Consider the following 14,334-nt stretch of genomic DNA (forward strand, 5'->3'; position numbering starts at 1 on the left):
TTAATTTGACCCCATACCGACTAATCATATAAAGTGCATACATTTTATGATGCTCATTTGGTTAGAATCAGGAGGAATGCAAAACATATTGTTTCAGTGTGTGTATGTGTGTAAGATCCTCTGAATTTTTTGGGGGAAAACAAAACACAGAATTAAATAATAAATAACATAATAATATTTTTATACCTAATGTGTGAAATCTAATGGTGTGAACAAACTTGAAATGTTTGCATACAAAAAACAAACTAATGGAAAGACCTAGTCTGGACAAAATGAGTATCCCTACAGAGAATTCCAAATAGTTTTAGCATACTAACATCCTAACCTAAAGTGAGTCCCTCAGCTGGCATCAAAGGTGTCCTATTAGCCTGTCTAAAAGGTGATAAGTTGTTGATACATGCTGGGTTCTAATCTGAACATTGGTCACAGAAACAGAAGGAGAGAGTTGTCTCAGGAGATTGCATGTTAAAGGTAAAGGCTAACTTTGAACCTCACTCTGATGAAAATGGTCCCTTTTTGGTGTTTTCAACATGTTCTTGTGATGGTTTTCTCATGATGAAGGACATATTTAAAGAAAATTAAGTTCAAGTGAGTATTTGTGTTTTAAATGGTTGTGAAATAAAAAAAAAAACTATTTGAAAAAAGTATAGTATAGCTCTAATATTGCTCACCATTTTTGCTACACAGGTTATGTTAGGTTGAAGGTGTGCACGGCTAAGCTAGCAGAAGAGTTCTCAGTTATGGGGGGTGGGAAAGGGGTGAAAGGTTGCACCCATAGACTGTAGAATAACTGGACAGCATGACACCTTTTAGAGGAATACTCAGAAATCGGATCAAATTTGAACTTGTTTATAGTATATAATACACCTAAAAGCTCAAAAAGTTGATTTTACATGATATAGTTCCTATATGGACAACATATCTGGTCATGGCTGCAAAAGGAAAAATGATAAAAACCAATAAATAGTACAAATTATTAAGAAATGTCAGGAACTGTAATTCATTGTATTATACAAAAAATTTTTTAATCATTTAAGACAGTTCGGCAAATTTCCACAACAAACGGTTTTTGCTACAATAAACTTCCACTTTCTGCTTTGACTTTATCACACTGAAGTAAGAATTAGGTGAAATGTATGCTATTAACATCTCCTTAGTATGCAGTGCTCTGTGTATAATTATAACTTTAATTAGAAAATTGACTCAAAAGCTGTATCACGGACCGGTGTGGGCGATTCCCTCATTATCTTTCCATCAATACAGCAGGTAAAAGGTTCTGAGTTAACTCAAGGAATTAAATTCTCCTTTGGAGTGCGCTGTTTAAATGTGTCGCATGCAAAAGAGCCGTCAGCTCCACTGAAACAAGGAGCATTGCATTCAAGTCACAGCCGTGCAGACACCTTCAGACGAGAGGAAATAGTTTTGTCAGCTGCATCAATATTCATAAGTGTGGAAAACTGTGAAATAAGGAGAAAGAACTCGGAGAAATAATGAGCGTGTGGCATTAAAAAGCGGTGCATACTAAAAGGCTAAAGTTCATGCTGCAAAAAAAAAGGCAAACACAAAAGCAGTAATCACTTTATCCCATGAATCTTTGTTACGCCATCCTCATGTCTTTTTAATTCCAGCCAGAACCAACCGCTCATGCAATAAAGGTTCGTCTTGACCATAATAATTCTAGTATAATGAGGAGATTTAGCTTGCACCGCCACACTTATTTAAGCATAATCTTGATCTGGTAAAATGACTCATTTCTTTAGTAATTCTCTGCCTCTGTGGCTAAGTTAACCGCGCTTTAAGGCGGGGGGTTGATGAAGGCATCGCCAGTGGGGAGCTGTAAGATTACTGCAAAAATTGAACAGAGAAGTCGACACATTACATCGGCTTAAACACTGCACCCCACTGCACTGATTAATTTAAAATCAGGACAACGATGCACACAGAGTCCCAAGTCCCCAAATCACGGGAATGAGGCGGGCGCTGCTGGCCGGCCCAGCGCCGTCTTTTACCTCTGGTTTTCCTCTCTGCTGCACACCACTCACCATGACCTCTGCCTCATGACTTGAGTTCATTACTGCCTTGGCAGGGATCCTCAGATGAAATTAGAAAGACAACAGGAATGACACAGTGTTGCAGTGGGAAGTTAACACGGGTGAAATCAAGAGCATGTGTGTGCGCATGCTGAACAAATTTAATCTTCACTGATTCATGGGCAACTTTGTCTGCATCCATTTGGGATTTGCTTCCTCTTGAAGTATGCGGCGGATCTAAGAGATGGAGACAAGAGAGCGAATGAGGCGGAATGGGATGTGACAGGAGAGCGCGGCGTGAGCACGACTCTCTGCGACAAAGTCGCAAAGCGTATCTGAGCGGGACCACCAGTTCTGCGGATGGGCAAGCACAGCTGCAACGTCAAAGGCTGTGACTCACAGCAGAGACATTGCTGCTGTGTTGCATAAAACCAGGAAGTGTAAAATAGGTGCATGTCTGGGTCATATAACTGCTAAAATTGAGGCCAATGATCATGGATTTGGAATCATGACTATACAAAGCAAATGAGCCACAATAAAGTTCAATCCAAACATCAATAAAAAGGTCAATATTGGGAAAACTTTAGATATAAAAAACTGATTTATATATATACACACTGACTACTTCATTACATACACCTGTCCAACTGCTATAATTCCTAATCAGCCAATCACAGGGCAGCAACTCAATGCATTTAGGCATGTTGACACGATCTGCTAGAGTTCAAACATCAGACCAAACATCAAGGATCAGAACGAGGAAGAAAGTGGATGGAAGTGACTTTGAACGAGGCGTGGTTGTTGGTACCAGACGAACAGGGGATTTCTACCGGGATATTTAAACCACAACCATCTCTAGGAGTTACAGAGAATGGTCAGAGAAAGAAAATATCTAGTAAGCAGCAGGCTACATAAAATTCGCACAGGCTCACCAAAATTGGACAGGAGAAGATTGGAAAAAATGTCTGTTCTGATGAGTCTCCATTTTTGCCGCCACATTTGGATGGTAGGGTCAGATTCTGATGGATCTATATCTGCCTTATGTCCACAGTTCAGGCTGGTGGTGGTGGTATAATGGTGAGGGGGATATTTTCTTGGCACATTTTGATTCCCTTAGTACCAATTAACCCTTTACCACCAGAGCTCCAGGGTTTGTGTTTTTTGAATTACTGTAACTTTTTAACCTTTTCTCCTTCAGAATCCACTGGAACTACGTTGATCATGTTAGTGGTTGAAAATAACAGTATGTTAAAGATTTTGTGTTTAAGCATCACCAGTAATTCCAGAGTTGGAATCGTTAGAAAGACTAGGTAACCCTTAAAAAACTATTTCAGATACCACTACCACTTCAAATATCCCTACAATTGAAGGGGTTGGGAGAAGGGATAGGTGAAGTATTCAGATTCGGCTAAGGTCTTCAGTACACGTTGTGTTGTACACGTTTTAACAGGTTGATCTAATGTGTTCTTTAATGCTTCTGATGTGTCTCTGTGCTGTTAAACTGCTTTATGTCATATTTAAAATGTTCAGTTTTTTATAATCGGTTTTGCAAATTTTGATTTTTAAAAAGTCCGTTTAGAGACGGATGCTGCAAATAAGCCCTTGCTAAAAGCATTATTATGATATGGGCTTGGGACAGCTGTTTTGTATATGTCTATGCTTTTATATCTGCCCTATTAATCATACACGGTCTTCAGATTTAAAAAATAATAAAATTGTTCCTTTTTTTTCTAAGTTTGCCTTTTTTTGCTTTGTTAATCAATAAAGACTTTGAACCCCTAAGGTCAGGAAACCGAGGATTGTAATAAACCAAGAAAACCACAGGGGGGCAGTACAGCACTCATCAAGGTTGGTTGCTTCAACACTGGCTTGGTGCAATTCCTAAGTGTGTCTGCTGGTCCGTTTAGGAGTACAAATACAACTTTTTTTGGATCTAAGGAAGTATGATGTCTGGTTTTGAGATAATATTTATATGAAGCAGTGGATGCAGTTTATTTTTTACAGACAGAAATATTAGGCTTCAGTACCGGTAAGGTGCTATCTGTGTTAGAGGAGAGACAAGGACGCAGCATTTGTTTGTGGTTTAACTTTTTGTGAACCTTTGTGCAGACACTAATACTGTAGAGAGAGAGGCTTTTATGACTGCGGTTAGAATGCCTCGTAAACAGCGTGGTATGGCCTCTTTAAAGATTTCATTTCCTGCAGTTTTCTTCTGTATAATTTCCTAACTATAAGCTACTTCTTTAATTTTTTCCCTATTAAAGTTGCAGTTTTTCAGGTGTTCAGTTGCACAAGATAATGATCACTATTCCACATTCTGCAAAGATGTGATTTTAGCTGCTCCATCAGGGCAGAACAGCCCTCTTCTCAATGAGCTGAGGGCTAATTAGATCTGTTTATCATCACCAGGAATGCTCTGTGGGGCCCTGCAGCTCCGCATGCGGCAGACGCGCACCCAAAACATCTCTAATTATCTGCGCTCTGTATCAGTGAAGGCAATGGCAGCAAAATCTTTCCCTGACTTTATTTTTTCCACCTAATTCAAGGCAGTTATGACCAAGTGAGGAGGCCCCAGGGGCTCATTTGTCAATCCTGTTAAACTCCTTCTCTTGGCCTGGGCTGCTGATCAGTTTTTAATGATGTTCAGCGGTGCAAATGGTCAACATGAGCGTTTCCATATTCACCAAGCAAAACAGCAACAGAGCCTGAGGGGAACGTTTAGGCACCAAGTAGTGAAATGTTCTTTTCCAGAGTTTCACAGTATTTAAACACAGCATGTGAGGCTCTTTTTTTGGATGGTTTGCTCTTTTCTTTCTGCAAAAAAAAGTCAGGAATGTCAGGCACTTCAGGGGAAAAAACTTCTGTTTTTAAGTCTTTCTAAAAGTTATAATTCATTTGCTTAAGTTCAGATTTGTATCATCTTGTAACCACATGTGTATAAATCAACAAGTTGTAAGAAAAACAACTTTTTTTTTTGTTCTATTAGGACAATTTCAGGGCTGGTTGATGCTTAATAGCAACTTCCAATCATTCGGGTCGCGAAGCTATCAGAAGGGGAACGCCCCAATCGCTGTGACACAAGCTGATGACATCATTCACAATTGGAATTTTACGTCCGTAGTACAATCGCATGCATGTCCCATCATTTAACCAATACTTATAAAGAGAAATTAGAGTATGCAGTGGGGGAACAAACTCGATCAGTATATTGTGATTTCCATGTCAGGATTTCTGTCAGAACAGTCAATCATTTCAAATTGAACTTTTTGGTGTAATTATGGTTTTTACAATACAAAAAAAAAAAAAATTGATGTACCATCTACCTTGTCTTGTCTACACCAATAATTGACCACAATCTTAATTATCAAGATGTAAGCGTCTTCAGAAAAACTTTGCACATCAAAAAAAGTAGTAGTAATAATAAATATATATATAGAGAGAGAGATAAAGACTCTCAAAGATGCCTACTTGTAAAATAAATAGTTTATTGGCAAGAATCTGGTGATGGGATGCGTATCGCGATACACATCTGGCGATACAATCCATATCGCAATATATCCCAAGACTGTACCAGAACAAATTTTCACTTTTTTTTTTTTTTTTAGAAATACCTCTCATCAAACTGCAAGGCTGACTGAACCAATGAGATTGAACATTTAACACGAGCTGGTTCTTGTAAATAACTTGTTGCTATAGAGCTGCTCAAAGTGTGCCGTGCTGTCGGTCGCAGGTTTAGGTGGAAAACAAAAAGACTTAAAAATCATTAAATATCATTTTGTCAGCCTTTTAAATTGATACACGTATCGCCAAGAAATATCGTGATATTTCGCACAATCGATTGTTCCCTACACCCCTAGAGTGTGTGCATGGGTGAATGAACGAGAATGTAAAGCGCTTTCTTAATAGATATTCAAATATTTCATTTTGTGGTTAAAAAAAGAGCCTAATTTATGTGGTGAATCTTTATCCTCATCTTCAGTTTTCCTTTTTGGTTTCACGTCTAAATTGGATCACAGATTTGTTCAAATATCTGTCTGGTGTTTTTCAAGAACTCCCAAGGTGTTTAACTCCAACCTGTCTTTTAATAACCCTAGTGCTCTCTTATGGGGTCCAGATGACCCCACCCTCATATTGATGTGTGATTCCTCCAATGACAAACGTGGACAGGATTTCAGGTCTGCCACGGACATCAATGAAGATAAATAGTCCTTGAAAAAAAAGTTCAGTGCGCTGTCTTGTGGGTCCAGATGACCCGGCTTTAATGTCAACATGCCTTGGACAGCACAAGGGTTATGATGATGTTTTTTTATAGTTAAAAAATGTCCAATTTCATTTTCAGTGTACAAGCTTTTCATCATTTAATTATGTCCACACTCTCGTAATGGGTTTTGTATACTTCAGAATTCCAAAAGTTGCTCCACTGTGATTTATTTTTCCTTGACCTGAGCAGAACACACCACAAGTCCAGCACGCCGTCACTCATCTGACTTGGATTAATTAAAGTCAGTCACTGAGCAGAAAGGGAATCAGACCGTCACAATTTTTAAAATTCCACTCATAATTTCATTCCGATTTAAGATGCTTCAAAAATGAGGCGGAGTGAGATGTTCGTCTTACAGAAACAGACTATTCAAGTATCTTGTGGTATGGGAAGAGGGTCAGGTCTTTGGTGAAAGCAGGAATGTCCATTATCGCCGTGGCGTTTGCCATCTTCGGCGAGACGGGGACAAAGTTGAGTTGAGACACCTCGCCGTAAGTCGAGCCGCTCGTACAATCTCCTTTTTCATCTCCTTTATGTGTGTTCCCACCAGACTGTTCGTCGTTCTCTTCAACACCAAATCCCACCACCTTCAGGAGACGGAGGAGGAAACACAATCACAGTGACCTTAAAAAAGCCTCCCGCCAAACCAAAGGGGACGTGTTGCTTACATGCACGCTCAGTTTGCGGCAGTTTTGTCCTCGATGCTCTTGAAACCAGGAAATGAGTTCGGCTCTGGTCATCAGCTTCAGGGCATCCACCTGAACAGACACAAAACAATGACAGAGTCCCAAAATGAGCCAAAACTAAGTCAGTCTTTAACATATAAACCAAATAATGTTTTGATTCCACACCAACAGTACAGCAAAGAAAAAGATGAAAAAAATATGAGAAAACTACAATACTTCTCAATAAATGTGGGTTTGTTCATTTATTATGCGAAAAACATGAAATGAAAATGTCTGATATGAAAGAATACTTGAAAGGCTAACATTTTTAATTTATTATGATGAGTTTTAATTTGCAAAGTGAATGAATTATTTTTTGAATTGAGCAGAAACACCAAGATCAAGTGAATGATTTTGGAATTTTTCTGACCGTAAACAAACCAAAATTCAAGCTTTTCTATAATTTGATCAAGAAATTTAATAAAAAATAATTTGCTGTCATGTTGAAACTGTTTTTTTACTTTAAAGACCTTTAAACCAAAAACAAAACAAAGTTACACCTCTGTGTGTTTTATTTAGTGTAATTTTTCATTTATTTTACATTTTACTTTTGAATTTTCTTAACCTTCATGTTGTTTCATCACAAAAATGAGACACAGAAGCTTAATCTCTTCACAAATGGCTGCTTCTTACTATATTAACATTTTATTTATTTAACTCATTAGAAAGTCTAGTCCTGAAGCTAACAGAGTCCTGACCAGATTCACTAGATGGCACCAAAGTTCCAAGTAAGTCCACTAAGCTTCAGATGAGCTTCATGTTTGAATCATGGAGTAAACGTCTGTGAGGTCAGAGAAAACCTGGAAGGAAAACTGACAATCTCCAAAACAAGCACTCTAGTGTTAAAAAAAATACAAATAAATGAAAATTATTTGTGCATTTTTTCTTTATACGAATTTAACTAATCTATGTGAGGTTAAAATGCCAAACAGACATCTTTGACTCTTAGAAACTTAAGCAGAAAATGACAAAAATGTAAAATTTAACAAAAAAACTTAATAACTAAGTCAAAAAGCAAATTTAAGAAACTACACATAATATGCAAAATGTTGAATTTCAACATTTAAAATAAATACATATTTTTCAAAAGATTAGAAAGTAAAGAAAATGACGCTTTTTAACAAGTATTTTTAGTGCTAAAACTACCTATAACCTGTTTTAGAATACAAACAAAGCATTCAAAACTGACTAAAGTCTTTTATTTGTTATTAACTGACGATGTCATGTTAGATAACTGTATTTTTTTGGAGTATAAGTCACATTTTTGCATAGTTTGGCTAGGACTGCAACTTAAACGTGGATGTGATTTTTTTTAGCAACAAAAAGTAAAAAAGTATGAATGACATTGTAGGTGTATATATCAGTATTCAATACTGACAACAGTGCAGAAGAAGAAACTCTGCTTAGTCTTACGCCATGTTTTGCGGAGCAACTAAAAACACATTTATTATCCAACTTAGAATCATACCAGTAATAAAAAAAAAAAGAGTAGGACATCTTCATTTGGAGAAAATCTTTGTTTTATCAAGGAAAATGCAAATATTGAAAACAAATACAGCTGATGGGATTTCTGGGGATTTATTAATAGTTACCGGGTCATCATTTTAACAGAAGTGATGGTCTACCTAACTTTCAATTAACAAGACCCGCCCCTAAGTCACGTAGACCCACCCTCAGACAAAATGACACACCCCTAAATGTGCAAATTTGAGATGTAGGTGTAGTCAAGACATAACAAGTCCATGTAACCCTTGTGCTGTCCCGTGTTAGAGGTCATCTTCTTCCAGAAGAGGCCGGTTTCGTCCGTAATAAACACATGCCCCGGATCTTCCTAATATCAGGATTTTTCCGTCCGCTTCCGAGTCAGCTGATGCCATTTCTCCATGCAGGAGCACTGATACACCTCAGCACCTCCTTCATTTGCAGATCTTTCAAACAAGCGTCTTGAATTGTCCGAGTTTTTATGATGAACTGGAAGAGTCACATGACTTAAAAAAAATCTACGAATACGTGAAACCACAAAGAAAGAGGGGGAACACTATACTTTTTTGTACATTTTGGTCACCCGAAAGTGATGAAAAAAAAGAGATTACCTGAACAAATGAACGCTGGTGCAAATCAAACCTCTCAGTGCAAATGTGTGGTAAAACGTCCATAAATTTAGGCTACTTTAACACAAATTCAAAAAGAGTATGACATGAGCCATTTCTCCTTGTTTGTGTTTGGTTCAGAAAGTGTTTTGTTTTTTAACCTTTTTTTACTGTGGCTACACATTCTGGATGAGATTAAAGGTCTGACGCTTTTGATCTGAAATAATAGTGGATCACACACTGTGCCAAACCCACACACTATGTTGTTTGTGTGTTTTATTCAAGCAGAAAAATAGTGACAAATTTCAGGAGAAAAGAGAAAAACTAACCCAAAAAGAAGCAGCATTTATGAAAAACGGTTTCAAAGCCTCATCAAACCCGTGTGCAGGTTTTTGTCCTCACCTCTCTGTTGAGTCGGTCAAACACGTACTGCTGTGTCACCACCTCCGACCAGTTCCTGTCCACCTCCTCCCCGAGGTGCGTGTCCTCACACTCCTTCAGCTTCACAAGTGCATTCACCTGTAATAAACACACAACGTTGAAAACTTGAACATTTCATATGCTGCAGTCAATTTTTTCCAGAGTTTTTATCTGTTTTCTGCAGTAGAAATGCACAAAATGCCTTCTAGACACACCTGAGTCTTAAAGGCATCCTCAGTCAAAGCGCTGAGCTTCTCCCCAAATGAAACCAGGAACTCTTCAATCTTTAACTCCACCAACTCGGTGCTGAGCGGATGACAGGAAAGAGATATATTAAAGGCCGTGGGTTGAATTTGATTCCTTTAGTCATTTATCTGTTCTACCTACTTTTATTTCCCGAGCCACAAAGATAAATTGTAGCTTGGGAACGAATGAATGGATAAATATAACATAACTCAGTTTTGGGGAAGCGGTTATGATAAATCATATCGCGCTTTAGGCAAATTAAAGGCGGATGTGTTGCAGCCTCACCTGAACTTGGTGGCCTGCGTTTCCACGGTGACCGAGAAACCCAGGACTCCCGAGGTGTTTCTGCAGGTGGGGTACACATGATATCTGTGGGGTAGAGATGAAGGGCCCCGACCAGGATTAGATAAAACGCAGACTAAATGTTGCATTTGCACTTTAGCTAATCTTGACTGAAAGGAGGAGAAATGAAACCTGAATGTGTGAGGAGGTGACACTGAGGACGATTTAAAGTGTGCACAAAACTTTAGAACCCTGTCTCTTTAGGATTCCAAAATGATTACAAAAAATAAAACCTATAAAAATATATTAAAAAATAAAAAGCATCGTGCCTTTTTGAAGTAAAAAAGATTTAAAGTCCCACACCACTCATTTTTTGAGGTCTTTTAAAAGCGTTCTCAATGGTCTTTTAATTATGATTTTGCTGCTTTTTTGCGAAAATTAAAAAGTTGTGTCATTTTCCGGGAAATAGATTTAGCAGATCCATAATAATTTTATAGCTAAGCACATTCTAATTTTGGAGAAAGTTATTTTTTTTGTCACGTGTGCAATCGTAGGGGATTTTTCTTTTGTCTGAGAAATAAATGTGGTTTAAGTTGACAGGTTTCGACTGCTGGCCTGCAGTCTTCCTGCAAAGGTTTCCTTCCTATCATGAGGTGTCACTATCAGCTGTGAAATCTTGTGAGGAAAGCTGCTGGCCGGCGGCTGAAACCTGTCAACTTAAACCACATCTTTATCCTTTCATTTGTCTAACAAAACGTCATCATTTGTTTGTTAACCTTGGGGTTGGTTATCAGTTTAAGAGAGAAATCCTTCATACTGTCTGTCTGGTATTCATTGATTCAGGAGATTGAGGAGCCGTCATCTGTGTTTTCTGCAGTTTATTACACAGTAATGTAACCAAACTATTAAATCATTTGTATTTTAATACACAGTCTGGTGCAAAATGGATTTAAGTCCCATTCCAATCACCCTTTGATTTATTTTTGAAGGAGGTCCCAGTGATCTTTTAATTAGCATTATGCAGTTTTTAGCCAAAATCAAAAACTTGCGTTGTTTTCTAGGACATAGTTTCTGCAAAGCTGTCATTAGAAATTTGCCGCCGAGTTGTGCAATTGGCAACCCCGCCCCTCTTTTCTCCTCCATTGCTGAGGGGCTATTTAAATATATCCTCATCATCAGAAAAACCCCACAGAAACTTGTTAAAAAACACTATTTTCCTCAAATGGGTCTTCAATCTTAGATAAAATTGCCACATTTCCGCAAAAAAAACACTTTTATTGAGTTACAGAAAAATGTTTTCAAACAATTAATAATTTTTAATAACTACTTTTTAAATTCTTACACTGAAAACTAACTGCAAAGCTGTTTTTAAACTAAAAGATAAATTTATTTTTTGTGGATTTATAATTTTTTCTATATCTCAACATGTTTGATATTTTGCTTTAAAACATTAAAAAAATTATCTAATTTTTTATGGTAAAAAAATGTAACAATGTCAAAATGTAAACAATGTACCACTTGGAATTATTTTTTGGGGGGGCAGGAATTATAGTGCAATAAAATAAAAAAGAAAAAAAAAGGAAGCTAAAATCCTTTTGAATATAAATCAATTCAGGAAATTGTAAAGTAGAAAAGAAAAGCTCAAAAAGGCCCCGGTCTACTAAGGGTTAAAGAGCTTACCTTCTGCACACCCAACTGGAATAATAATATCTACAAAGAAAAATATTGTTTTTTTGTTCCTACTGAAAGCAGAATGCAGGCACTCACCCCAGAGTCTCTTTAGTCCTGAGAAAATCAAAGCAGGGCTCCTCCATGTGCATCTGGAAAAACCACATGAACTCTTTCAGACATGGAGGAGCAACCAGGCTGGCTCTCCAGAACAAAAGCCTCATGCATGGAAGACACAAAAACAGATCCTTCTCAGTACTCACCACCAGCAGCTCCATCAGCGTGTGCTCTCTTAAAGTTTTAGGCCCCGACTGAATCATGAGAATTAGGCATCATGAGAAGAAAAAAAAAACAAAAGAAGAGCAGATGCTGCTGTTAATCTCAAGCTGATGGAAGAGCTGCAGTGGATTTCTGTAGCCCGGGTACCTGGTAGTACACGGTGACTTCAGAGTTGGCGTCTCCTTTGTTCAGCGTTTTGACTTTACACATGTGGGGCTTTGTGGGGAGCTCCACCACCCGGAACATCACTGGCACCTCTGCTGTCAGCTCGGAGAACTTTAACTTCCTAACAGACAGAAAGGGAAAGAGAGGGAGGGAAGAAGAGACGGACAAAAGGAGATCAATGGAAATGGTGTTTTTAACATGCTCTTGTAACATTTTTCTCATGATGGAGGACAAATATAAAATAATTTAAGATCAAAAGTGCATTTCTGAATATTTATTCATTTAAATTGTGTTGGATCTGGAGCAGAACTGGACGCAGCAACTGTCATAGTTACTAAAGTCTCCTTTTTCCGCTACAGTTCTGATCCACTTACAAACAAACAGATCCACTAACGTCTTCGTTTACTTCGTCTGGGCTGCAATCTGGCTCAAAACTGCTATTGCTCGCAGCTATTGTTAAGTTGGGCTTGTGAGGTGGTCCAGTGGACCCCCACCCCCGTGACGCGGACCGGTACCGGTCTGTGGGTCACCTGGTACCAGGCCACAGATAGAAATAAACAAATATATCCGCTAAGTTAGATTATTCTGTTCAAAACATCCGTCTTGATCATGTGACTCAAAGCAGCTAGCTGCATTGCTAAGCTAGAAGCCAAAAGCTAATAAAAAACAAACAACAACACGCATTTGAAAAGTTTCTTTGGGAGTAAAAGAGCCCATGAGGAAACCGAATAATAGAATCTGACTTCAAAGAACAATAAAGCTGCTGTTTACAGACAAAACCAGGAGTCTTCCAGAATTATTGAGACAGTTGTTGTCATGTAGCAGAAGCTACTCTGTCTAATATCTGGTGACAGACTAGCGGAAGAGAGTTTAAACAAAGGGCTGATGGGAAATTAGTGGACCTAACTTCCAACAACCCAGAGGTGAATTTTAAATGAGCTCCTGCTGCTCTGCAGAAAATATGTTTCAGAAAACCACGCAGGTTTTTTTGATTTTTTTTAAAAACTCCATAATCATAATGAAAAAGACAACTAGGAACAATTTTACAATAGAAAAAATATTTAGTGGGACTTTAAATCGTGTATAACCATAAGGAGCTGAAGCTTATTTTGTGTGTGGCTGCAAACAAATCTACTCGACTGCATCGTCTTGGTGTTCCTGTTAGGAATAAAAGCCGACTTACTCGGTGACATATTGCAGGAACTGTGCCGATTCCTGTGAAGAAAACACAATCAAGAACAATGAATCAGCAGCGATAAGACATAGCGAGGGGAGGGGGGCGCAATTGTTGAAATGTGGCGGGACGTCAGATCCACTCAGCATCCTGCGGACGTGAAGTTGAGCAGATTCATTCCGTCCAACTGTTATTACTGTCAATCAGACTTCCTGTCTGGCGCTGCCGACCACTCACTGCTCTGCTGAAGTTTCCCTGCACCAGCCCCTCCGCAAACAGCTCAGCCCTGAAGCTTCTGCTGAATTCCAGCAGCTCCTCCACCTCCAGGCCGGCTGAGAGAGCCTGGTACTTCTCCACCATGGACCAGCGAGCGTGCTCCAGGATCAACAAACGCACGTCCCTGAAAGTAGAGGAGATGGAGCGGAGGTTTAGAGTTAAAAGAGCAGTATATTTATATATATGTGTGTGTGTGTGAGGCTGTCACACACTTCACAGCTGGAAGACATGGGATGACTCACACAGCGAGACAGGAAAGAAAGGGTCGTACTTGCTGAGTTTCTCGGGTTTAATGAGGATGTTGAAGTAGGTTTTCTTGAGCTGTTCCTTGAACATGGTGAAGACGTCGAGGGAGGCAGAGAAATCCGCCAGGTGGTCAATAATCAGGTGGAACAGCAACTGCAGAGGGAAGCGTGGTCAATGAGTGCGACAGAGGATCTCGCATTAATCTGTGCGTCTCCGAGCGCGTGCGTCCGCACAGCACGGATGACAGAGTCCACTCACAGGCAGCTTGTGGTTGAATCCCTTCACCTTGATGACCAGGCCGTGCTCGCCGGCCAGCAGCTTATATTCCAGCTGCGCCACTTCAGCCTCGTAGGCCGGCTCAGCCAAGTTGTGGCTCAGGATGTTGACCAGCAGGTCAAACAGGACGACGCTGGGGGCCAAGAGGATTGAGAAAATTGGAAAGTGAAATGAAGCGAAATGAAAAGAAGGGGGA

The 14,334-nt window shown here is 39.0% G+C and overlaps 1 protein-coding gene across 3 annotated transcripts in view; it reads right to left on the reverse strand.

Moving 5' to 3' along the window:
- Positions 1 to 5,617: 5,617 nt before the first annotated feature.
- Positions 5,618 to 14,334, reverse strand: part of nrd1a (nardilysin a (N-arginine dibasic convertase)) — a 35,287-nt gene continuing 26,570 nt past the window's right edge. For all 3 annotated transcript variants that reach the window (XM_036209855.1, XM_024266445.2, XM_036209854.1), the window contains exons 21-32: positions 14,121 to 14,271; positions 13,888 to 14,015; positions 13,578 to 13,740; positions 13,350 to 13,381; positions 12,149 to 12,287; positions 11,986 to 12,033; positions 11,822 to 11,874; positions 10,058 to 10,141; positions 9,742 to 9,832; positions 9,509 to 9,625; positions 6,960 to 7,049; positions 5,618 to 6,878 (exon numbers count right to left, since the gene is read on the reverse strand). In XM_036209855.1, the coding sequence (XP_036065748.1) occupies positions 6,657 to 6,878; positions 6,960 to 7,049; positions 9,509 to 9,625; positions 9,742 to 9,832; positions 10,058 to 10,141; positions 11,822 to 11,874; positions 11,986 to 12,033; positions 12,149 to 12,287; positions 13,350 to 13,381; positions 13,578 to 13,740; positions 13,888 to 14,015; positions 14,121 to 14,271 (1,318 nt within the window). In that variant the 3' untranslated portion in view covers positions 5,618 to 6,656. The remainder of the gene's footprint in view (positions 6,879 to 6,959; positions 7,050 to 9,508; positions 9,626 to 9,741; positions 9,833 to 10,057; positions 10,142 to 11,821; positions 11,875 to 11,985; positions 12,034 to 12,148; positions 12,288 to 13,349; positions 13,382 to 13,577; positions 13,741 to 13,887; positions 14,016 to 14,120; positions 14,272 to 14,334) is intronic.

The sequence above is a fragment of the Oryzias melastigma genome, linkage group LG22, assembly GCF_002922805.2.
Source record: "Oryzias melastigma strain HK-1 linkage group LG22, ASM292280v2, whole genome shotgun sequence".
Lineage (NCBI taxonomy): Eukaryota > Metazoa > Chordata > Actinopteri > Beloniformes > Adrianichthyidae > Oryzias > Oryzias melastigma.